The sequence below is a fragment of the Dunckerocampus dactyliophorus genome, chromosome 16 (assembly GCF_027744805.1).
Source record: "Dunckerocampus dactyliophorus isolate RoL2022-P2 chromosome 16, RoL_Ddac_1.1, whole genome shotgun sequence".
NCBI classification, from domain to species: domain Eukaryota; kingdom Metazoa; phylum Chordata; class Actinopteri; order Syngnathiformes; family Syngnathidae; genus Dunckerocampus; species Dunckerocampus dactyliophorus.
Genome location: NC_072834.1, coordinates 6,635,509 through 6,663,412, shown reverse-complemented (window position 1 = coordinate 6,663,412; position 27,904 = coordinate 6,635,509). Strand labels below are relative to the sequence as shown.

At 42.3% G+C, this 27,904-nt stretch overlaps 2 protein-coding genes across 2 annotated transcripts; one reads left to right on the top strand and one right to left on the bottom strand.

The window, feature by feature from the left end:
- Positions 1-31: 31 nt before the first annotated feature.
- Positions 32-8,649, bottom strand: LOC129169217 (serine/threonine-protein kinase 36-like). Its single transcript, XM_054755413.1, has 19 exons — positions 8,566-8,649; positions 8,348-8,488; positions 8,189-8,266; positions 7,988-8,118; positions 7,672-7,921; positions 6,502-6,595; positions 6,262-6,425; positions 6,023-6,192; positions 4,241-4,358; positions 3,997-4,128; positions 3,760-3,927; positions 3,600-3,685; positions 3,467-3,530; positions 3,286-3,396; positions 3,138-3,212; positions 2,121-2,238; positions 1,926-2,052; positions 1,661-1,841; positions 32-1,507 (listed from the first exon to the last, which is right to left on the bottom strand). The coding sequence occupies exons 1-19, from the start codon at positions 8,647-8,649 to the stop codon at positions 536-538; spliced, it is 3,264 nt and encodes a 1,087-aa protein (XP_054611388.1). The 3' UTR covers positions 32-535.
- A 1,441-nt stretch (positions 8,650-10,090) lies between these two features.
- Positions 10,091-26,477, top strand: LOC129169502 (A disintegrin and metalloproteinase with thrombospondin motifs 15-like). Its single transcript, XM_054755995.1, has 8 exons — positions 10,091-11,213; positions 15,859-15,991; positions 16,096-16,263; positions 18,616-18,899; positions 20,433-20,610; positions 20,730-20,902; positions 22,631-22,806; positions 22,890-26,477. The coding sequence occupies exons 1-8, from the start codon at positions 10,272-10,274 to the stop codon at positions 23,680-23,682; spliced, it is 2,847 nt and encodes a 948-aa protein (XP_054611970.1). The 5' UTR covers positions 10,091-10,271; the 3' UTR covers positions 23,683-26,477.
- Positions 26,478-27,904: the final 1,427 nt, after the last annotated feature.

Here is a 27,904-nt window from a genome sequence, read left to right as displayed (position 1 = left end):
ATAGGTTCCCAAAATAGCCCGTAATTAATGAAATCTGCGAAGTAGCCAGCGTCATTTTTTTACAATTATTATACATGTTTTAAGGTTGTAAAACCTCTCGTAGGCTGTAATAAAAAGCACAAAAAAATCTGCGAAACTATGAATCCGCGCAAGGTGAGAGAGAGGGAACACTATATTGATACACAATTGATACACTGATACACAATAACCACCGTAGTAAGTACTGTGCAGAACAGGAAGTTGAAAAAATGAACAAGGAACTCTCCCAATGCTAAGATTTGAGTATTAGGTCATATTTCTTATTTTTTCTTATGTCCATATTGGGTGATGGGATTGTAAAGGTGGCTGTAGGGGTGATCGTTCATGTCTTGAAGGATCTAATAATATTAAAAAACTTATTTAGAAGGTTGTAAACAGGTTTTCCATGCTCAACTACGAAAATATTCCATTTATAAATAAGGAATCATACTTTACGGAAATGTACTTATCACGGTGTGGATGGGTCTGGAACTAATTACATGCAATACACGAGGGTTTACTGTACTTGTACCTTTTGTGACAAAAAGTAGCAAAATGTACGTTTCATTACCTGTAGCATGGCATCCTGCTGACTGTACAAGCTTAAAGTGGCCATGGCAGCTTCTCTCACTGCATTGTGGGTATCTGTGCACGCAGCTCTCAGGAGCAACCTGCACACATTGTTTTCCAGCAGCATGGGTACGGCGCCTTGAACATGTACCAGGTTTCCCAGAGCTGCACATGCATGGAGACGGGTGTGGACATCAGGGTCAGAGGTCAGTGATGCCAGTGTGGCCACCGTCATCCTGGCTTCTTCTCTCCATTTTGGCATCTCGGCATCACCTGATTCATTTTTTGTCACTACGGCAACTCCTGGCTCGCTGCTTGAATCCTTGTGTGCGTCATTTTCCCTGACTTTTAACCACTGTGTAGTGTTGTCTACATTTCCATTGGGCCTTCTTGCGCTGACGCCAGCCTCCACTGCAATATAACCCAACCATTTACCAACCGCCAAGCAAGCCGCCCGCCGCACATGCACGCTTGAATCTTCAAGAAGATCTATCATGCTTTTAAAAATGTTTGGTTGTAAATTGGGCAGCGTGTCAGACCTGAATGGATACACATTTCCCAAAACTTTGCATACGGCAGCCCTGATCGGGTCGTACGAGTGAACCAGGGCCTGGTGCAGCACAGAGGATTCAAGGTGAAGCTGAAGGCGACCGGGGCAAAAATGGTTGATGAGGTATAACAGAGACAGGAGCTCTACGGCAGAGTCCCCCAGCTCATCCAGCAGCAGCAAATCAAAGAGCAGAGAACTGGCGGTTCTGGTTGGAGGCTGCTGGCCCGATGTAGTGAGCGTAGGTGGAGAGAAAAAGCAACAGGAAGTACTACAGAGGCGGGAAACACAGCGCTGACGGTCACACAGCAGCAAGCGGCACAGTAGCGAGAGTGGCAGCTCCACTGATGGGAGAGGAAGAGTTTGAATCACCTGACAAAGAATAAAACAGAAAACACATCAAAATCATCACCCATCAGAAGACAACATAGGATGTTGTCCATGAGTTACACGGTGTTGCATCAATGATTATGATTGCTATGACTCGCAGGGAAATTCAAATTAAAGCGTAGGGCGGATTCTAACCTGCAGGAGTCCTTTAACAACACCACAGCTGTCATATAACTGCAATATCCTGGAACTGGTGTTTGAATCCAAGTCCAGAGCAAATGGAAGGCAAAGGAAGTGGCAACTTAGCTCAATAAAAGTCTTGTGACTTAAACCTTCCCCCAATTTCACAGGATTGCCTTCAGCAAACAACGGAAGACTGCGGAGAAATAAGATGCATTTCTCGGATTGATGTTCGACCTTTATCCTAAGTGTGCTAGAAACCAAAATCATCAAAACCAACCATTCACAGCTCAGCAGCCAGCCAAGAGTGTACACAAATGTGGATTTGTTCTCAGAAAACAGTGAAATATGTGAATATGGATCCTTGCAGAAGACCAACAGTGTGGCAGACATGAGAAAATATAATCCTGAAAGAAGGACACAGTAAACGTTACATTTTCATTTGTAGACTGCATAAACAACCATGCATGTTTACCATTTGTGGAACAGAAATCCGCATCTGGCGTCGTCCAGGCTAATGAGGTGCCAGTCCTTTTCCAGAGACAATAAAATGTACATGGATCCAAACAGGAAGACCTGCAGTTGTCTCCGTCCTATGACAATGGGTGAAGGACACGCATCAAAGTTTCAGTGGAAAACCTTTGCAGCTACTGTATACCACTTCGGGTCTGGAACCAATTTAACCGGATGACTGTGTATTGTCTTATATTAGCTTTTCAGACAAAGAGAAACAATTACTGAAAGTCTTCATACTAAAAGTAAGGCAAATACTTTTGACTGCGGCCACACTTTACATGCACATTGTTACAATAAACAACTCTTGTTTAGGAGCAGGGTGAAATCCAGCATTCTGTACTTTGCACTCTAGATCTGTGATTCTAAACAGTGGGAAAAAATAATAATCTTGCGCTTTTATTCTGAAGGAGATCATTTAATGACATCTATTAATGCTCCTGTAGATGGCGAACGCTCTGTAGTGCTATTTGAAACCTGCTGTCATAGAAGAAGACAAGTTAGTAGTCCTGCTGTCATTAGGATGTTGAATGTGCCAGTCCTGTCTCTTGTTGAGCCTTATAAAGCGTTTATAAAGCGTCAGTATTTTATGCTTGTTATATAGCAGTTGTTTAAGTGGAATGTACATGTAACCAGCCTTAATTTTATACGTAATTATCATATGTGGGGGTGTTAGAAATCGACATGTACTTTTGTAAAATCACAAATGCGGTGGAACTCAACCAGGGTCTTGATTGAGAACCTGTTAGCAGATTGCTGAGCTAGCGAGTAGAGCTCAAGCGTTAGCAAGAGCAAAATCGAAAACACACTGTGTTATTTTGCAGTACCTCAGATTCAAACTGTACTGTCTTTTCATAAATATCACATATTTGAGAAATTTGTGTTGAGGTTTGGGTCGTGATGGTGGGTCCCGCATCCCAACGAGTTGAGGACCACTGCCCCAAATTACTACCTACGCAAACATTATTTACTGGCTTACCTCAGAGAGCGCGTGCAGAAGTAAAGATAGGAGGCCGTCACAGAGTCCCCATCCGTGTGGGAGTGAAAACTGGAGCTGGCAAGGCAATGGCAGACAAGAGACAAATGCACATGCAACAAATATGTTAAGAGTATCACCGATTGTGTACCTGATGTGAGGCCGAGGCAAATTCTTTCAGCAACAAGTCGAGCCTGTCCACATCAATGCTGACAACAACCTTGTGTCGAGTAAAGAGAGCTAAAATGCAGGCAGCCAGAGGCTAAAGGAGGAGAACACAATCAAATGTGTCCAGAAGCAAAGTAGATGTATGCATTTTTATGGCGACTTACAGCTATAGGATTGAGGTCTGGATGATTAAGAATGATCAAGAAGGACTTGATCAACTTTTCAGGTCTACATGCAAAACACAGTCAACTGATGGAGAACAGCCACATGTTGATATGCAACGCTCAATGATCAAACCTATTTTCTCCTCTCAAGCAGTCCTGGTTCCAGTAGATCAGTAAAACAACGATCATTTCTCCAAGTGCTTGTAGATTCCACGGTTGCTGCTCGGTAAAAACGTAAACGGCAATTATCGTGCTCAGACATTGAAATGAGCAGAATGTGATTGATCTCCAACCTCAATGAAATGTAAGTTTTCCACAGAGTTGTGAATCAAGTCAAAGAGGAGATGCGGCAGCCCAAGTTCAGTGCCAATGTCCTTACATTCAGAGGTTAGAATCAGGTTCTGCAGGACCTTCAGCAAATGGCAAACGTTCCACATGTCTTTTGGGACACCAACACTTAGCTGACCAAACAAGAATAAAATGAGTAATTGTTCAAACTAAGTATGCCATTAAAAACTGTACCTAAGTACCTGCTGTTTAAAAGCCATGATACTGGATTTCAGTTTAGCTACAACGGTACTGCAGTTTAATTCTTCTTCGTGTTTTCTGCTTTGGTCTGATTCTTGAACAGGCGTCTCCGAGAAATCTTCACTTTGAAACGTCTGAAAGAAAGCAAAAAGTCTGATTAGGCAAGCTTGTCCATTGAAATAGCTAGCAGTTTCTTACTAACGCACAGTGCAGGTTCAATGACAAACTTGAATATGTTGGGCTTACTATGGAAGTCAGTGTGTTTTCAGTGACTTCATTGTCTCTTGTGCTTGTCCTTCGCTCGAGTCGTGGCCCGACCTCTACTGAGGGGAATTCTCGTTCGTAGTCCTGGCTGATTAGACCTCTGCAGCAGTAATGCACATATAGCTACTGAACACGCACATACGTATGCATACTTCAGTTTTAAGACAGTACAAGAAAACACCAATATGACCATGACCTAATGTAATGCAACATCTGGATCCATTATTGTATTGTCTGATTTCTAAGAAACAACACATCACCATTTATTGTTCTCAGATTTGTTTCAAAATATTAAACATTTTTGCAAGAAGATAAAAGAAGATATACGGTTGGATCAAAACCAGGGATTCAGCAATGCCAGACTACATATGAGAGTTGATCAAAACAACTCCAGACCGTCCATATCGTTTTTGCATCGTTTCTCGGCACATGATTAAAATTGAACTCCTCAGGATTTTATCACAAGATGAATTACTAACTCATATAGTAAAGGAGACTGTTAATTGTCATTTAAATGTATTAACATTTAACATTTTGGTAGCTGTGAATTTCTGTCCAGCTGTCAAACAAATCAAGAAACTCTAGAACAGGGATCTCATACTGGGGGCTGCAAATGGCCCGCATGACCATATTTTGTGGCCCCTTTTTTGACACTGAAGTTTACTGAAAGTGCTGCCCACGGACCCTGGGGGGATGGCCACATGCATTTAAACTTGCTTAAAGAAAGAGGTTCTTTAATTGGGCACTAGCTACAATCACGGTGCCAACATGACAGCACGGCATGTAAGAAACACACATAAGGCAACCACGACTAGTGATGTGCGAATCGATACTGAAATATCGATACTTCGATACCAGATACATGCACATACATTTAGATTTTGTCGAAATGATACGCGGTTGGTGGGAAGTACTTTTTCTTGGGCCTGGGTAAGTGCGTGCTCCGTCAGTCAGTCTCAGTCTGTTAAAACGATTATCATTAGCGTAAACGGAGCCATGTGTGAATTTTGAATGAGGTTTTCATTCTTATAGTAGTTCTAAATAATTAATCATTTATTTCCATGACTTTATTATTTTACATACTTCCTGTTTTTATTGTTTAAATGCCATTTTCACATTTTCTATGGTTTTGTCCTTTTTTCTGCTGCATATCAACTTGTTCATATTGTGTATCGCCCTGCTACCTCAATATACTTCAGGGTTTAAAATAAATAAATGACTCTGTCTTGTATTCTTTCTGCGATGATTTGAAATACACCGCTTTTCCAAATTGACCAGACATTAGGTGTGTTTACACAAAGTACCAGCCTGAATCAGTACCGGAAACAAACTCAATAGTATCACACATCACTAACTACTACGGGGAATAATAAACAATGACTCTGTTAACTGTCATCATGCAACAAGTGCAGCAAAGCATGCTGGGAAGTTGGGAACACTCCCAGCAACAGTACTCATGCCTTGTGGAACCTTTTTGTAAATAGTTGCTAAAAGTACATGTTCAGAGTTAATAAATAAATATTAAAATAACGATAACATAACTAAACAAACATTCTGCTCACAATTCTTGTTTTTAAATGTTCCAATTTATGTTCCACTATGGAAAAAAAAACAAAAACAGCTCAAATAAACCATTAAGGGCCCTAAATTACTATTAGGTTATACTAATGTCCATGAGCGTTCGTAAACATTTGACCGCAACTGCATAAAGATTCCGCATCCCTGCTTTGTGCAAAGTACAATTTCAGGTAGTTATTGACGCACCTTTCTTGATGATTTGATGTAACGGCAGCATGATTCTTTGGCTCAAGGCTTTGAGGAGCTGACGTCAAGGTTGAAAAAGCTGAGAAAAAATCAACAGGGAAGGCCGTATCTTTAATGAACACTGCTTCCTCCCCGCAGATTCTTTTGGATAACCTTCCGTCCTTCTTCTCCTGTGAGTGGAGACAGACTGAATTTAAATGGGATCTTGTTGCCGATGACAAAACCAATATTGAACTTACTTTCTTTGTGTTACTTTTGTTTCGTTGCTCCCTGATCTTTCGAAATATTCTGTTCTCTCCTGAATCTGGTGGCGTCTTTTCTGCCATTTGTTTAAGTTTCAGTGCCAGCGTGTCTGGGTCAGGCGTGACCGTCAGAGGGCTTGAAACATCTGTGTCTGGCATCACTGCCAACACACCACCATGTTAGTAAGTATCACACACACATGACAAATACGTGCTAAATCATGTCCATGCCATCACCTTGAACACTATCTGCAACAAAAGGATGGTGGAGGAGGTCCGGCCATGACAGTCGCTTCTGAGGGTCTTTGGTCAACAAACCTTTTAGAAAACTCTGAAAAAGAATTCGAGCAACTCAATATGCACTATTACTTGATACCATAAATCACACTATAGAGTAGATCCCACTATTTGCAGGGATTATGTTTAGAGACCACCCACGAATAGCGAATGATGTATGATGCTGCATTGAGGTACCACCGTATGCTACGCCGGCTCACTTGTCCCCTTCCAAACCCTCCTGCTAAGCTAGCCCAGTGATGTTGACAAAAGTGACTTTTGTAATTATTAGATTAAATTCCAGAACCCTCCCCTTCTCTCTTCATTTGCCGTTGTCCAATCATGACAAAGGAAGTCAGCAAGCTAAATGCATAAAGGCACAATCCAGGTTTAAGCCCTAAATATACCTCACACACGTATTAAACACATTTTAAATTCTAAAATGGTTGGTACTCACCACTAATGAATAATAATGAAAGATGAGCAATAGAACAGATGGAATCACGAGTAACAGGCTAGCCTTGAGCCTGGTCCTCAGGCTAGCACTACAACTACGCTTCCGTCTCCATCTAAATCGGGGATAGTGGTGGTAAACGGCTCCGCTGGAACATCAATCACTTTTATTGGACATGTTGCTCTAAAACGGCTCATACTGTAGCTATAGAATATTAAAAAAACTGCTCATATTTGCGTATTATGCATACATGCATATTTCTTTGCTGATACGTTCCGCAATTTGTACCATTCGTTTTTTTGTTTTGTTTTGGCAGACTTTCGCGTAGGGGAAAACCCGGAAATGATGTCATATAATAAATCCCACCGATCACAGTTCCGCGGTACGTGCTACGGTTGAAACCAAGTTACAATGTTTTTGGAGGTGCATGTCAAGCTTTGCCGGAGGTTTTGGAGGGGGAGCCTGAATACATATCCATCCATCCATTTTCTATACCGCTTCTCCTCTTTAGGGTCGTGGGGGCATGCTGGGGCCTATAAAACATATATAATAATTGTAAAAAAAAAAAAAGAAGAAGAAGTTGGCTACTTTGCGGATTTCACTTATTGCGGGCTATTTTGGGAACCTGCTCCCCCGCGATAAATGAGGGGGCACTGTACACTGGAACAGTGTTGTACCTTGCATGTGCTACTCATCGTGTTTGGCCACATGATGGGGTCTTTCACAATAAGCTGCCCCAAGTGGAAGATAGAATCAGCACAGAAAGGAGGCGTCCCAGTGTGGATTTCATAAAGAATGCAGCCCAACGCCCAGAGATCTGCAGTGTGATCATAAGGCTTCTCTGCCACCAATTCAGGGGACATGTACAAGGGTGTTCCCTTGATGGACGTCAGCACCATGGTGGACACACTCATTGCCCTTGCAAACCTAGAAAAGAACATGATGTTGGGTTATATACAGCCACTATGTGCCATAGTGATAACAAATACCTACCCAAAGTCACACAGTTTCACCACTCCATTCTTATCAAATAGGATATTTTGCGGTTTCATGTCTCGATGAAGAATACGACGAGAGTGCAAATAATACAGAGCTGACACCAGCTGGCAGGCAATCTCACGAACCTTGGATTAAAGAAGCAGAAGCCGATAATAATCTGCAATCATGCGCAGTATGAAGCGTGCATGCAGATACCTGACTTTCTGGTAAACTCCCATCATCCTCAATGATCTGGAATAACTGACCCTCAGCGTACTCGGTCACAACAACCACCTATTGCAACAGGAATGTGTGAACCGTGTGTGTAGTGTAGGAAACACATGTTTGTGGGGGCGTAAAAGGAAGATAGAGTACCTCTGTTTCGGTTTCAAAGCTGTCAAAAAGCTTCACAATGTTTGGATGTTGAAGGTTTGTCATGATGTCGATTTCCTTCTTTAGACTTTGCAGCTCTTTGTTCGAGCGTCCCATCTTCGGCATGAACTTTAGAGCCACCACCTGATGGACGCACGCACAAAGGAAGAGGACATTGAGACGTTTGACTAGGTTGTCACATGTCAACAAAAGCTACTTACCTGGCCGGTAAACTTCTTCATTCCTTTATGAACTCGACCAAATGATCCTTGCCCCACCTGAGCCAACACATGGTAGGAATCCATGTTCATGTTTCAGGAGGTATCAACCCAAAAAGGTGTGTTAGTCCAAAGTGTAGGAAGACATAATGGACAAGTAGAGCAACATTTCAGTCAAAGGACCTCCATCACAAAGCTGACTCTTTTATCTTTGGCTTCTATCCCATTCGCTAACTTGGCAAAGAGAAGTTAATATCAATGCCAAACATGCAATCTATGCATTCAATCATATTTTGTTTTTAAGAGTCATTATTTAAATTAAATTAAATTCTTTATGCAGTAAAGAAGGGAGGAAATGCAGTGATTACAATAAAATGTTCATATCACCATAGGGTGAGTCATTTCCAATATTTTGCCCCTCTCATGTTAGAAACAGCTCTCAGCATGATGCAGAGCAGTTGTATATCACACCAACTTCGATAATAAACATAGTGTTAACAATATATGAAGTCAGAAGAAACTCATTCACCATCACAAAGCATTTTGCAACTGCTCCCCTACTACGTTGGGATCTGTCAGTTCTCCTTTTGTCCACTAGAGGTCATCCGTGATTCACGCTTTGAAATGATTCCGTAAAGCATCAAAGTTGTGTTGGTTTTTTTTAGCACAAAAGGACAGCGTGTCAGTGTGCTATTATATTTTACAGTGGATGTAATGAATTGAATACATGTGATTACGTACATCCACTGGCCATGACATTAGACATTATATGCATGTTCATCGTCAGGAATGATTTAACAATGTTTAGGCGTGGTCATTGGCAGTACTGTGCCATTCCAAGCGAGATGTGAGGCAAACATTAAGTACATGAATCACTATAACGCAGGAGTGTCCAAAACTTTTCCAGTCAGGGGGGTCAGTTCACCAATAGTGTAAATTTTAGCATCTTTACGGTACAAAATGTATCCAAGTGCCCCCCTCAGCCATCTGAACAAAACAGCCACAATTAGCTTTGTGATAACAAATGTTAAGTGATAACAAATTCATGTAATATCTAATAATCTCAACCCATCTCTTACAATATGCCGAGGGCCACTAGAAACAATTGCGGTAACAAATGGCCCGCATGCCTACTCTGGATACCACTGTTGCATTTCCCCCCCCTAACTATTGCAGACTACTTCACAACAATATATATATATATATAGCATAATATATATAACATCTAGCACATATAATATTATATTCATAATATAATATATAGCATAAATTGTGCTGGAGAGTGCATCTCAAAAGACTGTGATAATTATTCACTAAAACGTGAGAAAACGTGTGAAAGCTGTTGTGCATGTACACCGTGTATCATGCAGGTGGAAGCAGTGGACTTAGATTCTCCAGTGAGTCATCCCAGGCCACATAGCCTACAGCACGTTACATCCAATGAGTGTCTTCTCCAACGGACTGCCCCCTCGAAAAGTGAGATAGAGTTTCCATAATTTCACACAAGACCTAAATGCATAAAGTCGAACAAGCACACAGACAGGTGCAGCCCGGGGATGGGTCAGGACCAGGAGGAGTTTGCACTCATATAGAAAGCCGCCTGCACATTGGAATATGCTCTTCATGCTTCTCTGCGGCTCTCGCTGCTTTTAATTGACTGATCTGATTTGAGCTGTTGGGTGCATTCTTCCTTGAATGCAAACATCGTCATGTTTATTAGAACAACGTGCCTGCTCCACTTTGTGGTGTCCCTGTCCAAACTGGTGCGCTGCATGGAAAGTGAACTTTGCTTCCCGGTCAGACTGGACATCCAGCAGCAGCATAAAGACAGATGGGAGTCTGACAACTACGTGAATGCTCTCAGTGGGAAATGTGTGCTAAGAATTGAAGCTTTCCACCAGCAGTTAGTGGTGGATTTACAGCCAGATTCAAACTTTATCGGCCCTTATGTGTCCAGTCAAGATGCACCGTGGCTCTCCAGTACGGATGTCACCACAGACCTGAGCCGGTGTTTTTACTCCGGCTATGTGAATGGTGACCGCTCTTCTTACGCAGCCTTGAGCCTGTGCAAAGGTGTGCAAGGTGCATTTGGCTACCAAGGATGGGAGTATTTCATCAGCCCGGCGCGTAATGACACCACAAGCGCAGGCAGCGCGCACGTCATCCGGCGCAGAAACAGCAGCAACTTGAAGCCCAATTCCACCTTAAGGTGCGCAGTGGACAATGACATCAGCCTCCACGTCGCGCGGTTATTGGGGAAATACAAGAGCCTTAACGATAATGACAATGTGACCGAAACCATGCTGAGAAGGATGGGGAGAAGCAAACGCTTCGCTTCCGTCCCAAGATACGTGGAGACCATGGTGGTGGCGGACCAGACCATGGTCGAGTTCCACGGCGACGACCTTAAACATTACATCTTGACACTCATGTCAGTGGCAGCAAGGCTCTACAAGCACCCAAGTATCCTCAACTCAATCAACATCGTCGTGGTGAAGATTGTGGAGATATTCGAGGTGGACAAAGGACCCAAGGTGTCTGGGAACGCAGCCATGACGCTCCGGAACTTTTGCACTTGGCAGAAAAAGATGAACAAGCACAACGATAAGCACGCAGAGTACTGGGACACCGCGATACTCTTCACTAGACAGGTAAACACTAACACTACAAGTCTTCTTGTTGCAGGTTAAGCATAATGAATTCATTAGGTACACTTGGACCAAATGTTGTGGCTGGTATGTGTGTGCGTGTGTGTGTGTGTGTGTGTGTAGGTGCAACTATATATACACACATATATATATATATACATATACAGTATAAATATAGTGGGAGTAGTTAGACACAAATTGCATATTTCTTTCCTGCCTCGCTGAAAATACACAGTATAACGTGTCAATTTCCAAATGTGTAAGAACCTCAACAATACTACACACCAGATGTGTCATTTGTGTGACAGACTCTCTCCTGATCAAGTGGTGCCATTCAGCAGATAACCAGAGGCCTAACACCGCCACATTCCTCATCCCTGCCACTACCATATAATGATGAAAAAAATAGGTTAAACAGTTTGCCTTTTATACATTTGGGGCCAACCCGCAATGCCGCTTTGCACTGCCAGTTGATGGGAGACAACACAATGTGATTGTTCATTTGCATTGGTTTGTGTATTCTGTATGTAACGGGTGCGCTGGACGACGAGCTGACAGCTCTGGCTTTTAGCTCATCGGCGAGGGCTCTCGGTTCCCATTCGGTGGGCCGCGATTCGAGCCCACAGGGGAGATGGGTTACATTGGTGCTGGTACAACCGTACGAAAGTGCGTTAGTAAACCTCACTGCCTGAAGTGTTACGAGTCGCACTGGACGTCGAGTTGACAGCTCGGGTTTTTAGCTCGATGCCTAGCACTCTCAACTGTCATTTGGTGGACCCTGGTTCGAGCGCCAGGCAGGATGCAGGGGCGGAACAGACAGGTTACATTGGTGCCGTGACCTGGATAAAAGTGAGCTTCAGGGGGGTGAGTGCAACGGATGCCAGCAGGGATAGCTGTGCAAGTAAACCTCACTCTGTGACAGCTCGGGCTTTTAGCTCATCAGCTAGCTGTTATCGTGGTCAAGAGGATGCTTATCCTCCATTTCTACTTCCTGTAGGTGTAATTGCCATGTGTCCCAATACATTTGCCTTAAAGTGCATCTTGTGAAATTGAACTGCAGCAATTCGATTTTTGACCATAATGAATAGCATGAAATTACACATGATGACGTTATACATGAATATCCTGTTACCAAAAATAACGACCATCAGGGCTCTCAAGGGTGTGCTCGTCGGAAGTGTTTTGTTTCTTACAGCGGTTCCCATTCCCTCTCCTCCTCCAGCTGTGTTTTTTGTCCTCCAATCTTGCCTGCTCCTCATTAAAACAGGGTCCTGAGGGGAAAGCCTGAGGGAGGAGGTACGATATAGGTTCTGCACGTTCAAGATGTCACATCCTCGCAGGTTTATGCCCCCACCGGCTCGATCCAAGTCGGAAACCACGGGGTTACTTCTCCACAGCTGTAGTCAGTCTACGTAATGTGACCGCATCTCACCTCACTGAAAGGCCTGCTTTTGTTCTCCAGCAGCAGGATTGTTGACTGTAGGTTCTTTTGGCCACTGACACAAGACTACCCAGACTTGCGACCACATGCTCGTTGGGACAGCGTGTCACTTGGTTGCAATCATCTGAACAACGCAGGCAAACATCCTTAGACTCTGTCGAAGCATTCTATGAAACTATATGTCTTTACATTATTTGAGCCGCCAATTACTTCTCACATTAAGACAGTTCTGACAAAAAGTCCGGACTTCACTTTTGCACGTGGCAAAAGTCCAGGAGGTTGTCAGTGTTTCAAATTCATGGAAACACTGACCCTTTTAACTTGAAAATTGCATTTAAATTGCCGCCTCACACAAAAAACAAGAGGACAGATGTGGGAAGTAGGTCACCGTGGAGAACAAACTCACTGACACTGCAGGTTCTCACCTCTTCATGTTTGCTTAGATTTTCTTTTCTCACTAATGACCCGAACTATCTCAGCTACACTGATGTGCACACCTGTAGATCATTTGCGAAGGCGAGCAATTGTGTTTTTTTTCTTTCTTGACAAATAATTTGTCACAACATCCAAAGTGTACATCTGGCACGGTGTTGCACATGTATTGTACAGTACATGCAGCATTACTGAGGATTTTACGGAGGATGTGTGTTTTATATGCAATAACTGCTCCGATGCTTTGCAGTGTTTGCAGACGGAGCAGGCAGCGGGGCGGTTCTGTGCGGTCAGCTTTGTAAAGTTGTCCTGTGATTAGGAGGCTCAGTCAAGTGCTCCAAATGGAAATGGATTCTCGCTAAGATTAGGATTTAAAATTGTGTGGTGACAAAAAAAGACCATTTGGAAGCTCCTCTGGTATGGAAATGTTAAGTTTGGGGACAAGTCCCATTACCTCACATGGGTCGCTATGCGGGACGGTGAAAAGCATTACTTAACAACATCAAGGTTTGGAAAAGTCATCTTTGAGTGAAAGCCACAGCCAGTTGACTTTATATTCCGTTCCGTTTTTATTATCCAGCTTTCATGATTGTTTTCCTTTGTTATTCCCGCCTGGTGTGAAACAAAGTGGGCAAGAAAGAAGTGAAAATAAGCCTCGTAGGACAAGAAACAAATATTTTGGTACACAGACAAGCTTTAAACAAACCTCCAGATTAGAAACACATCTATGGGAGAACTCGGCCTGTCACGATAACCAATAAATAAATGAACCACATGATAAATAAAGACAAACTCCATAGTTTTGCCTACCTTGATATATTGACATGTGCATGCGTGTTTGATTTCCTTCTCTCTCGCTACCAAACAGGTCATTGTGACGAGAAGGAACGTTTGTGTGGGGAAGTATTCCTCCAGCGGACCGCTCAATCGTGGTGGCATGTCATCACAATCACTAACCCCCCCTCCCGAAGTAAACATGTTGATACTGTGACCTGAAACTTTGACGGAAAAACTCCTCTTATGGAGCGTGAACGGAAGCTACCTGGGTTAGCTTAGTTTAGCACAGCATGCTAATGCGGTTGTGTGTGTGTGTGTAAGATATTTCCAGGCCTTTTGTCAACATTCAGACAATAACGAAAGTGACACTGACTCAAAATCAGAAATATTGTGATTGCTTGTGATTTTTATTTCAGTGCAATTGTTGCTAAAAGAGAGAGTCCATTTTATTTTCATTCATCGTTTTTTTGGTCTTTTTTTGTTTGTTAAATTTACAATGTTTTCTTAATTTATTTGATTTAAAAGCTTTTGACATGCCAATTCCAATATTAAATATTATTGAGAAATTAAAGTTTATTGCTTTTGATACAGAGTACTCACATTATTACGCAATATATTATCATTATACTGTATATTATAATAATGCTGACAATAATATCGTTTATTGGCAATAAGTTGTAGGACGATTATCGTCCAGCAAAAGTTGTTATCGTGACAGGCCTCGGGAGAACAAACACAACCATCTGAACATCCATCACAGTTCATAGACTTACTGTTTGTCCAGTAATGCTCTGTTGAGAGGAGCTTTCAATCACTCGTCGTCGTTTATTCAGTCTGCGGCTTAATGAAATGCAATAACCCTCACAAAATTCCTTGCTGTGAAAAATCACTGAAAATGACAGAAGGCAATAATGCTGATTAACACGTCGCAGCCTATCATAACAATGTGCAAATAGCAATTATGAGACTGATCGACATTTCAACTTTCACTCAAGAACATTGTCTCCCCACTTTCGAAAGAACGAGAGCTGAACAAATCATGTACGGGGTCAGATTCAGAAAGTAATGACAAAGATCTAATACTATGGCGGAACCTTGGTTTTCGTTAACAATTCGTTCAAAAAGAGTCAGGTGAAAACCGAGGTAGTTTTTCCCCATAGGAAATAATGTAAATTCAATGAATCTGTTCCAAAATATTCATAAAAATACATTTTACAGTGAATAATGATGCAGATATCAATGCCAAATAATTATACACGACCAATGGAAGGAACTCATTGTTGATGCAGCCTTCCCGTACATCCTGGCGAGAGTGAATATTCAGTAGTCTTTCTCACCTTCTTTATGAAAATGCTGGCACTGGCAACTTTCTTTGGTCCCATAGCGAGCTATTTACAAGCTTCACTCAACAGAAAATGCACAGACAGTGAGTCAGCAACACCAAACGTGCTTTGTTTGGGCTCTGGATTCTGTGGAATGGCACAGTACAGGGAAAATTGACTCATTTGTTACGTGCCATATTGTACGAAAAGCAAGGCAGAATCTTGGTGAAAATTTTCGATACAATTTGCAATACATGGAACACATGGCTCACAATAACGATAATATCTCAATGATAGGGTGCAACAAAAGAAAAAATAATGATTTAATCCATTGTAAATATCACGATAGGTCGATATATTGATATTACGTCACACACCTAATGACTTCATATGGATGAAAGTCCGAAGACACACCTAACAATTAACTACCAAGACTTTTTGGACAATTCTATGCATCCACAACTTTTGATGGCTTTGAGAGTCATGACCTCAACTCCATCAGACACAACAAAGACAGCCAGCTCCTCTTTCAGGTCCAACATTGACCACCTTTTACCTTAAACAGCCAACTCCAATATTTACAGCAATACTATAGGAATGTATCCAATAAGACGCATTGAAACAGTTGGAGTGATTGTTATGTTTTGCTGATTTTTTTCTTGACTTGGTTTTACAGGACCTTTGTGGCGCCTCCACATGTGACACCCTCGGTATGGCTGATGTTGGCACCATGTGCGATCCCAAGAGGAGCTGCTCAGTGATCGAAGACGACGGGCTCCCTTCGGCTTTCACCACAGCTCATGAGCTTGGTGAGCCATCAATCATTCGGCACACATTAGCGCTGTGCGACGCTGACTCCCACAGCACGAAATAAGCCGAGCATTTGTGAAAGAGATCTGTCATCTCTCTGCAGGACACGTCTTCAACATGCCGCACGACAACGTGAAGGCCTGCGAGGACGTGTTTGGGAAACTGCAGGATAATCACATGATGTCTCCTACGCTCATTCAGATTAATCGCACCAGTCCGTGGTCGCCCTGCAGTGCTGCCATCATTACGGAGTTTTTAGACAGCGGACATGGTGAGTCTCCAAGAGCCCGGCTTTTGACGTCCATGCAGTATTTACTGAAACCTGAAAAGTGTGGACGGACACAAGCTGTAAGCTGTAAGCAGCATTTCAGCTCGAGTATTTTAGCTGATGCTCACTGTTGTGCAGACTGTGCAGGTGCAAAACAAACAAGCGTAACAACGTCACGACAGCGGTCACTATACCTCATTTTTGTCTCATTTCAGTGCTGCTAATTTAACAGTAATTCTTAATTTAGCACTGAAATGAAGCAACAATATCTATAGTTTGGTTACTACTACGGGTGTCACAAGACACTCATGAGATGAGACGATACTCGAGATTGGGTCTGCGAGAACGAGACGAGAGGAGATTTTAACATTGCTTTTAAGAAAAGTACAATGAAAAAATGGAAAACTATATGACAATACATCTACTAATACAATACAATGCGAATACAATCTGCTAATTTAATTTCTACTACGTCACACTCTTCTGCGCTCTGTAACAGCCCCGCCTCCACCCACGGAGACAAAGAGACTATATGACTGACAAAGGGGCTCATTTTGTTCATGCCGTTGTTCTATGGAACAAATGCGCTAAGGTGCTGAAACCAATGCACAGAGTGAATCCTCTTCCTGCCTGTTTGGAGGTGAGAGTCGAGGAAAACAAGCATGCACATGGCAATATATTGAGGTCGGGAAAATTGGCGTTCATTTTCATTTATTGTGTGATTAATGAATTAACTTATTATTGTCCCAGGCCTTGTGCCCACGAGACATTTTTTTCTGAAATCTTGTCACTTTTTAATCACGCGAGATCTTGTGCCATTTACTTTGGCACTAGTGCCATTATGGTCCCGAGTTTCAGTATGCATCCCCACCTAGGGACGGGTCGGAGGCGGTACCATGTCTGTGAGAATGGAGGTTTTTCCTTCATGACGTCATGAAAACTTCAAAGCCAACCGTTTATTCTATTGAGCGACTCTTCATTCAAAAGTGGAGCAAACAAATGAGGGAAATGATCTTTTCACATTTGGTGCTCATAAACAGGCTCAAGGGACGCATATTACTGATATAACGTCATTCAAAAACAATAGGGGACCTTAAGGCAGCAAATATTTGAGTGTTGATTGCTTAGCAAACATGCTCATTGTGTGACTATTGTTTTGACTTGCATTGTCAGTGAAGGAGTGCCTCGGCACTTCTTTCCCCCTCTTGATTATTTAGCCTGAATACAATAATTTCACTTCAATCCATGACTGAGTATTAGCATTCATCCATGCTTTCTTTAGAAAGCAAAAATGGATGCAGATTGTTCACCAACATGCCAGACCACAGAGCTCGGCCTCTGAGCAATGCAAAACTTTAATTTTATACACTGGTCCACATCTGTCCCAAATTAGTGGGTTTGTTTGGAGGAGAGTTACCACAGTGGTTTGGACAGCACAGTTTGAACCAGCCAGTGTTTCCCATGCAGGTTGACTCCAAATAAAACAACGTTTGTTCATGTCTTTACAACAGGAGAGCAGGTCTGGACTGCATTTTTTTTACCTTCCTTTTTGAATGACCTTTTTCCTCCGCATTTTTGACAGAAAGTTTCATGATGTTGTAACAGGGTTTCTCCTTGCCATCGCTCATAAATCTCCACTTCAACACAGCAGTGGGGGAGAATGAAGACATGCCGCAGCACGTTCGAGGCAATCTTCATGCCGTGCGGCACCCACAATCATTTGTAACATGTTCACTTCTCCACACTCAGTACGCACATTGCCAGACGGTGTTTTTAACAAGTTAATCATCAGGTTTCTTTTTTTAATTCAAATTTGTGGTGAAACAGGAGGAAGCAAATTACCACCCCTCTATTTGCGGCCTGTTAGAAATTTCCCGCACAGCAAATTGTATCATAAACAGTTGAGAGCTTAGGGAACCATGTTTTTCTGCCATAGACTTTACCTGCATTTGTTACATTCCTCATAAGGCTAAGAAGCTGTGCATCAGACAGCAAAGTGGAACCCCCTCATTTACTGACGATGACCTTTCATTTTTCCAAGCACCTGCTCGTCAAAGTCTTCTTATTATTAGCCAGTTCCTGGAAAGGTTCCTGTGTGTCATCGATAATGTAAATGGAGCTCAACTCACTGGAACATTGAACAAGCTTTTAAAAGTCAATCAGAAATGTTGAAATGTACTCTTTGAAGCTGTGACCAATCTAACGCCAACGCAAGAGTAGAAATCTGTGCGTTTTCTGGAAAGGTTTGTAGATGCGGTTGCTGTGTGTGGTGTGTCTCATGTACTCCTGCAAAGCCTCTTTTAATTATGATGTCTACCATACCCGCTAAAATGTGAATGAACTGCTCTTTTCCAGGGGAGTGTTTGCTGGACCAGCCCCAGAAACCATTAGGCCTCCCAAACGTCCTCCCTGGAGCATCCTACATCCTAGAGCGTCAGTGTCAGCTGGCCTTTGGTGAAGATTCCAGGCCCTGTCCCTTCATGCAGCCACCATGCGTACGTCTGTGGTGCACAGGAAAGTCCAATGGCCAGTTGGTGTGCATGACTCGACACTTCCCCTGGGCGGATGGCACACACTGCGGAGATGGAAAAGTCTGTGACCGAGGGATCTGCTCGGAAAAAGAGGACCACAGTGTAAAGGTGAGAATGAGCTGGTTGGCGGAGAGACGCAAATCTGCTTCCTTTGCACTGTCAATGTGCCTGTGAGGAGGACAAGGAAACCCTGGATCTGCTGTAGGGCGCAACACCTTTGAGCTCACCCATTTGCCTGCATGTGTCAGTTATTTGGAACACAAAATATGCAGCAGACTGAAAATGGAATTTATTGACCAGCCTTGTGGGTCACATTAAATGACACTGCAGGGTGGAAATGGCTTGTGGGCCTTGAGTTTGACACCTGTCTGATCTACAGCAGAGGTTTTCCACTGGTCTCAACCTGGGACCCACGTTTACAGAAGTCAAAGTTCATCTAAACGCTCCAACAAGTGCCCATTTATTCAATAAACACCATAAATATACCGCCAAGATTACAAAGCCTGAAAAGGAAAAGAAACAAATCAAAGAGGGGAAAAAGTCTGCACCAGCTGTATTCAAACCTGTGATGCAAACTAATAAAGTTACACCCACCTCATTAACATTAACACTAGACTACCAGAACACACACCGTCACCTGTTTAAAACAAATATTTGTAGAAATAAACTGTCCTGTCCAACAAAGTGATACAACCTAGTAGCAAATTTAGATCGCTCATGTAAACTGCAGGCTACTGGGAAGCAACTTAACAGGATAGCAATCGCGTTGTTCATACGGTTAATGTTCTTATACTACACCACCATGGAAAAGCAGTGCAGCAAAACGATAGGAAAGGGCTGCAGACCGATTTGGTGTTGAACTTTAGATAGACATGTTAGAAGCGCTATGTTCATCTGCTGCATTCATTATGTCTGATGCGGAAGATAATTTCACTGCTGTTTGATCACCTTGTTTTTAACTATTTCGTGCACACTCAAACAACTGGAGCATATCATTTCAACAGCATGCATTAATCTGCCAACCATTGTACAAAGATACTGAGTTGTATGTTGCCATATCGAATGGGTGCCCTCCAGGGGTTCAATGTATTTCTATGTATAATGTAACTAAAAAAGCTGACCCTAATACGACCAAGACAAGAAGACGAGTGGATTTATGTAAAAAAAATAGTAAACACTGGAATTCGTCTGTGTAGGCTCTCAGTCGTACAGGAGTTGTCCAACGAGGGTCATCTGTACTTCTGTGAAGAAGGTGTCGGACGTTTCGCTCCTCATCCGAAGAGCTTCGTCAGCGAACTAACAAGTGCTGGTAGCCTAGGCCTTAAATACAGTAAGAGTGGGCGGAATTGGTGTGCCAACGCCCTCCTCCTATTGGTTCCTTACACTAAGACTGGGAGGAGTAGTGGTCTAATCCTCTCCTTACATTAGCACCTCCGATCAAAGGGAACCTCCTTTGATCGTTAAACACTGGAATTGTTATTTTCTCTGAGGTTTTGAGACCAAGATGGTATTTTGGGCAGATAATTATATAGCTATTCTTGATTTATTTAGGGTACCACACTTTTAACACATCTCTGGTTAAAATTTATACTTAAAAAAATGTAGCTTCACCAATAGACGGCTGATTGATGTATTTTACAGGTGGACGGTCGCTGGGGTAAATGGGGGTCTTTTGGTTCATGCTCACGTACATGTGGAGGTGGCGTCCAACTGGCCAAAAGGGAGTGCAACAATCCAGTCCCGTCAAATGGGGGCAAATACTGCCAAGGGGTTCGGGTCAAATACCGCTCCTGCAACCTGAACCGCTGCCCTGACACAGGTTAGTATTGCTCGAAAACAGACAACTGCATCCAGTGACCTTTGCTCTCTTCAAATAAAAGCATTCCGGCTTCTGACCTTGGGTCCTCCCATCCTATCCCACCCTTGCTTCCTGTACAGGTAAGACATATCGCGACGAGCAGTGTGAAATGAGCGGCCGCAGCTTCAGCAGCAACCACATCGCCCCCTCTGTGGTGTGGGTACCCAAGTACTCTGGAGTGAGTGCTGATGACAGATGTAAACTCATCTGCAGAGCGAATGGAACCGGCTACTTCTATGTGCTGGCACCCAAGGTAAAAAGCACCATTAGAAGAGATTAACAAAACCCTCTTATGTAGTGATTCAATCAGGGGTTGAGATGAATTCAAGACATTGTGGAAAACTACTTGAGGGAAGGCCCTTTTATTCCACAAACTCATCTGGGAAAAAGACTATTCTTTAACAGTCTTCTTTTCTTCTTTAATGACGCTTTCTAATGTCAACAAACATCACATCCATTGCTTGCCAATCAAACTGACAAGAGGAAAGCACATGTGACAGGCTTGATGAGCCGCCAGTGTGTCTTGTTGATGTTGGGACAAGAGTGCAAACCATAAGACAAACCATAAGACTCATGCCACACATCACTCCAGCACAGTAGTCACTCAAAATACACCACATCCTCCAATATCTTCACTTCCACGCCAGGACGTTTTTACACTCATAATTTCCCATGCATTAGTCAATGAAATTTGGTTAATTTTATGCTTCTGTGGTGAATCGAAGGACATCTCACTGCATGACATAACCATTAGGGATAACAGGGGTTGCAAATACTGGCGTAAAAATGAGATATTGGATGATGAGTATTGGAGTTTTTATTGGAGTGCCTTTTATTGGACCTCATCAAACTGCACCGTTCTCCACAGAGCAACAAGCTCATCATGCTTGGGCATTATGCATTAAGCTCATTAAGCTCACACTGAGCATTAATCCTGTTTGCTCCTGCCATCCCTTGTTCACCGCTGGATCGCTGCATTACAATTTGTTTACAATTTATTTCCTGTCTTATTTAGAGTCGTTCTGTTTATTTCTATTTTGCGAGGTGGCGCCTGTCATTTATAATTTGCGATTTGCTGACAATGCGAAGCAATGGAATCGCACACATCACAAAACAATTCCCGTGGTTTTTGAATGCATTTGCGCTTTTTTTAGAACTAATTTCCTTTCTTCAAAGTTTAGTCTGGCTGCCATCACCCATTTCATTGGGTTTAATCTGCAAAGAAAAAACAAACAATCGTGTTATCAGCTGCTGAAGGGTATTTTTTATTATGTATTTTTTATTACGTTATTAATTTCTATTATCAAAGGTGGCAGTTAACAAGTGAGCGCCAATTGCATTATGGTCAGTTTATAATGTGCGTGACCCAATGTGCAAGAGGAGGAGAGGTGTACCATACTTCAGCGCACTCATACTAGACAAACACTTTTTTTACTTTTGCGGGTCTTTGTTTAACCAACCAAAAATGTATAAATTTGAAGCTTTCCAGTATGGCCTAGCAACATTAATGACATGTATTCTTGAATGCATCAGAATACGTGTATTCATTTTATCCTTGTGGCCAATGGTGATTTCATTTGTGAGCAATGTGAATTCATGTTGGCCTGCTGAGTAAAAAGAGTAATGCATAAGACGAGGAGGAGGAGGAGAGGGGGTTTATCTCGCTGAGATAACAAGGGTGTGGAGTGAGTCTGAGCAGCCATGAGAGTTCACACTACATCATGTTGACCTAAGAGGACATGAGCACTCAGGGGCTCTGAATCATACAACAGCTGCGTGCTTTAAACCAAAATATGATTTTACACCACATCCTGTTTTATGGTGGAGTGGAAGTGCTGCAACCACGGCCTCAGCTTTTAGAACTAATTGCAATATAATAATAAGATGTAAAAATATAACAACACACCCTAAAAGACATGAACTAAATCAAGTGCTGTGTACAGTGAATGCTTAATGGTTGGCATGTGGGTGTACACCACAGGTTGTCGATGGAACCCCATGCACCCCAGACTCCCTGGGAGTGTGCGTTCAAGGAAAATGCGTCAAGGCTGGTTGTGATGGAAAAATTGGCTCCACCAAGAAGTTTAACAAGTGTGGAATCTGCGGCGGTGATAACAAAAGCTGCAAGAAGGTGTCGGGACTCTTCACCAAGCCCATGTGAGTACACTGATACGGATGTCTGTAATTACAGTCATTGTATTATCAGCTCCTTATTGACACTCATGTGTGTTGGCACGCAGACATGGCTACAACTTTGTGGTCATGTTGCCAGTGGGTGCGGCCAACATAGACATCCGTCAGCGAGGATACCAAGGAATGCTGGGTGATGACAACTATTTGGCGGTGAAGAACAGCGAGAGTCAGTACCTGCTCAATGGCAATTATATGGTGTCAGCGGGCGAGAGGGACATCATCGTGAAGGGCAGTCTGCTGCGCTACAGTGGCACCACTGGCCTCTCTGAGACCCTCCAGGCTGTGAATCCCTTGGGCGAGGCCCTCACTGTGGAGGTGCTGTGTGCAGGCAATTTGACACCTCCTCGCATACGCTACTCTTTCTACCTGGCCCATCAGAACAAAGAGGACAAGACCCTGAAGAAGGACGCTCGTGTGAAATCTCACAACAGTGTTCTGGCTGATGACAGCGTCAAAGAGAGGGGGTCGGACATTTTGAAAAAACCTTACAGCAAAGAGGAGCCTCTTCTTGAGAAATGGACATCTACGTCCTGGGATGAATGCTCGGTGAGCTGTGGCGAGGGTTTCCAGAGACGAATGGTGCAGTGTTTAAGATCGGACGGGAAGCCGGGATTGAAATGCGATCCTTCCCAAAGACCGTCAGCCACCAGAGCCTGTGGAGATCCATGTCCAGAGTGGGATATTGGGCAGTGGTCGCCATGCTCCAGAACCTGCGGGAAAGGCTTTAAGAGACGAGCTCTGCATTGCAGGGCCCAAACAGGACACCTGCTTCCTAGAGACCACTGCACTGGCTTACGTAAACCACAGGAGCTGGACTTCTGTAAACTAAAGTCTTGCTAGCGACTCCAAAACCTATATTAGGACTGAAATGAATCCACCAGAATATTTTCCACATGCATCATGAAAAATGAAAGGAGGATGAAAAGTGTAGAATGAATGCTGCAATATCTTTTTCCCACCATTTAGACTACATTATCTTAATCCACTGCAGACAGAAGAACAACACCGAACAAAGTCTATAGAGAGCTGAATCATGTGAATATGTTAGCAAGCTATTTATCTTACTTATGAGTATGGAACCCATTTAATGTCATAATACTTTAAATGTTGGGATAGCAAAGATTTTTTAAGGTATTTCTGTAGCCTACCTGGTTCATAAGAAACATATTTTGATTCATTTGTCAAACAAAATGTGAGGAAATTCACCTTTTTCAGATATTTTATTCAATCCTTGAATAGATTTGTAACAAAACGCATCGCGTTTTTCTTTTTATGAGTTAGCGATTGTGTCATATTGGCTGACTTACAGACTAAGCTACACATTTTGCTCCCTTCCCGCCCGTCATATTAAGATAGCTACCGTATTTTCTGGACTATAAATTGCTGCGAAGTATAAACTGCATCAGTCAAAAAATGTGTCATGAAGAGACTTTAAGTCGTTTTATGTGGAAATTTATTATACAAATTTATTTAACAAAATTCTATTCAAAATTTAATCTGGAAAGGGAAGTTATTGAACTACACAATAGAACACAGAACAACAGGTTTAGCAGTCCGGTATGTTAATGTAACACATTAATAGTTATTCAGCTACACAGTAGCGTAGGGGTGTCCTGATCCAATATTGATATTGGATATCAGTCCGATATCAGCAAAAAAATAAGCATCGGATTACATCTGCCTTTATCTAATATCTCTGATATTGCTACTCCGAAACAAGCAGTCCACTCCAGACACCGCGCCAGCACTTCTATCTACAGTGTATGATTTGTAGTGTGCTTCGCAAGGATGTAAAGTTAGAAAAAGATGTTGCAGCTGAGTGCAAAACTTGCATCAAGTTTCCCGTGGTGGCACAGAACCAGGAAGTTTAATACGACCAACCTCATCGTGCATTTAAAGCAGCATCACAAAAAAGGGCATCAGGATTTTTGCAAGACCGCGGCTCCCTCAAACATCCATCGCTGAAACATTTGCAAAGTGTGAGAAACTCCCACAGGACGGCCAAAAGTCTTTGGCTATAACAGAAAAGAGCCAGCCCGTTGGTGGTGAGTAATGTCAGTTTTAATGCTTCAATGAGCAACTCGACCCTTACTACATTATGCCTACTGTTGATAAAACTGCACACCAGATGCATAAAGAAGTAAATGTTTTAGTCAGTACTGCTGCTGATTAGGATTGTCCGATAATATTGGCCACTGATAATTATCGAAATTGGCTTAAAAATGTGATATCGGCCAACATTGGTATCGGCTTATTCCCTACATTGTAAGCCGATAACATCTATATTTAGCAAGCATGGCTCACAATAACAATAATATCTTGATACAGTAATGGGGTGAATCAAATAAATAAAGAAATAATTTCACAGTTTATATTTTGCTGCATTCAGCTGGGATAGGCTCCAGCTTACCCGTGTCCCTAATGAGGACAAGGTATAGAAAATGGGTGGAATTTTTTTTTTACCACATTTTTTAAGTGACTCACTATTAGTTCAGTGGAGGCTTATGTGTGCATCATTACAGTAATCTTTGAAGACAAGTCGCGGGCCGCAAAATGTGACTCGGCGGGCCGCAACTGGCCCACAGGCCACGAGTTTGAGACCCCTGGTCTAAATAAACAGAAATACAAAGAAAAACAACAAGTGGATATTCTTAGCACTCACTTTGTAACTCTTAATGCGTAAGTAGAATTTGCTGCATTTAAGTATGCTCAGAAATCCCAGGGAATACACTCAAAACGTCAATTCAACTTAAATGGCATGATGTCTTTGAACACAACCCTCAATTGCTCATAACAACATGGTTAAAGTGCGATTCAAAAGTGCTGCTACTATTAAAGAAACTAGTGTAGTGTATATATATATATATATATATATATATATATATATATATATATATATATAATCCTGTCCTCTAATTTATCTTCCTTTCAGTAAAATACAGGAAAAATGGGCATACTTCAGACATAGTTGCAAAGGGTGATTAATCATGATTAATCATGCCCTAACACACACACACATATACATATATATATATATACACGCAGACACACACACACACAGAAACGTCATACATACATGTATACATATCATATATGTGATATCAATATATACATACGTTTGATATTCATGTCGCACTGACTATAAGTATCGGGACCACCCAAAACATGAAAAACCTGCAACTTATAGCCCAGAAAAAACAGCTTGTGCAGCTTTTATTTGCATACTCCATTCTGTGCTGTACAGATGAGTTTTCAAATCATTCTATGCCCACCGTTTTCAGATCAGTCACTACCAAAGATATTCAGCTGCTCTCCCTGGACACTCAGTGAAATCCTGTAAATATATTATATTATTCTTATGATGTTCCTTAAAGGGCCCACATTGTCCAGTACAACATCCTGTCACAGGATGGATCCTTTTATAGTCAGATTTTTTAAATTTGTTATCAGCTTTTGCACTTTGTACAGCAAAAGAAAGTTGACTTATAAGGGCTGTACTGTATACTATGTATACATTTATTCAGCTCTGTGCAGAATAAAATCATGTAAATATGTCTTTAATCTCTTGCTGTTTTTTTTACATACAATTGAATTGTCTTAGAATATATTTATTCCAAATAAAGCCTTGAATGAAAAAGTTGAGTTGATGTTGTTTTATTTAACTACTTAATGTGTGGGCCGCATGGTGGTCTAGTGGTTAGCATGTTGGACACACAGTCTGGGTTTGAATCTCTGTTGGGTATCTCTGTGTGGAGTTTGCATGTTCTCCCCGTGCGTGCGTGGGTTTTCTCCTGGTATTCCGGTTTCCTCCCACATTCCAAAAACATGCATGTTAGGTTAACTGGCGACTCTAAATTGTCCATAGGTATGAGTGTGAGTGTGAATGCTTGTTTGTCTATATGTGTGCTGCCTCTCGCCCGAACTCAGCTGGGATAGGCTCCAGCATACCCGTGAGTATTACCCGCTTATCCTCACTAGGATGGATGGATACTTATTGCGTACTGGGAATGTAAATAAATGTGCAGCGTTCACTAACCTAACATGCAACAAACATCTGCTGTTGTACTTTTTACACATTTTTGAGCTAAGCATAGATAAATCCCAAAATGAAAAAGTCTGTCCCACATAAGAGCAGATAGAAGAGAAGCTGGAGGGCAGCCAATGGAAATATTTGTTTGTTCCCCCAATGGCCTCTTGCCTCGGGTCATAGTCAGATCTTGTTGCAGGTTTGATGGCATTAATTCTACAAGACAGATTATCAAAAAGAATCCTGAATCTGAATGTTTTCCAATACAGTTTGAGATTTGGAAGGCACGCCTCATGCATCAGGAAGCTGAAGTTTTATTGGAAGCTGTGGCAACACCCTCTGTCCAGTTTAGAGTTTACGCTCACTGGACACCTCATTAGGTACACTTGTCCATTGTAATGGCTTGCAATACAAGAAGACTGCACAACAGACTACAGACTCAGAACACGTGTTGTGCTTAGGGCCCCATGATCCATAGGGGGCCCCATTTTGGGCAAGGGGGCATATTCTCGGCAAATGCGCAATAGTGAGGCATAGAGCAAAGAGGCATGTCTTTGAGTCCAAAACAAGAGAGTAAAAAAAAGAGACCGACACTGCGCTCTTTGCTTAGGGCCCCAATTTGTCCAGGGGGCACCTGATATACTCACAACAGTAATACTCCCACAGAAAATCGGCTAATGGACAGAGAAGCTGTCATCCAAAATACTTACACTGTTTTAATTAATTTAATTGTGCTCCCTGTAGTATTTGCTCAGCCATGTTAATTAACCAGTGCTGATTTTGAAACGTTCCTAAGCAAACGTAACCTCGTAAACAAAAGAAAAACTATCAAAAACAGATGATAGGACGAACACTATCAGAGGTTGTAATTAGAATGAGTGAGCCAAACAATGACATGTCTGTCTGTGTGTCTGATCAGCAGCAGATGTGTTTGCAGTGTTGTGACAGCTGATTAGAGAGACTGCTCACCACAGACGATCTTCAAGATCTCAGTCAGTTGCTTTGGAGCCGATTCATGTGATGGTGAATGGGTTC

Excerpts from the sequence above, each read along its gene's own strand:
- LOC129169217 (XM_054755413.1), bottom strand. The coding sequence starts at position 8,649 with ATGGATTCCTACCATGTGTTGGCTCAGGTGGGGCAAGGATCATTTGGT. Across the intron at positions 4,359-6,022 it reads ACATCAAATCATCAAGAAAG|AGGTCTAATCAGCCAGGACT; the intron begins GTGCGTCAATAA and ends TTACTGCTGCAG. Across the intron at positions 3,531-3,599 it reads TGCTTGAGAGGAGAAAATAG|ACCTGAAAAGTTGATCAAGT; the intron begins GTTTGATCATTG and ends TTTTGCATGTAG.
- LOC129169502 (XM_054755995.1), top strand. The coding sequence starts at position 10,272 with ATGTTTATTAGAACAACGTGCCTGCTCCACTTTGTGGTGTCCCTGTCC. Across the intron at positions 16,264-18,615 it reads GTTTTTAGACAGCGGACATG|GGGAGTGTTTGCTGGACCAG; the intron begins GTGAGTCTCCAA and ends GCTCTTTTCCAG. Across the intron at positions 20,611-20,729 it reads GAACCGCTGCCCTGACACAG|GTAAGACATATCGCGACGAG; the intron begins GTTAGTATTGCT and ends CTTCCTGTACAG.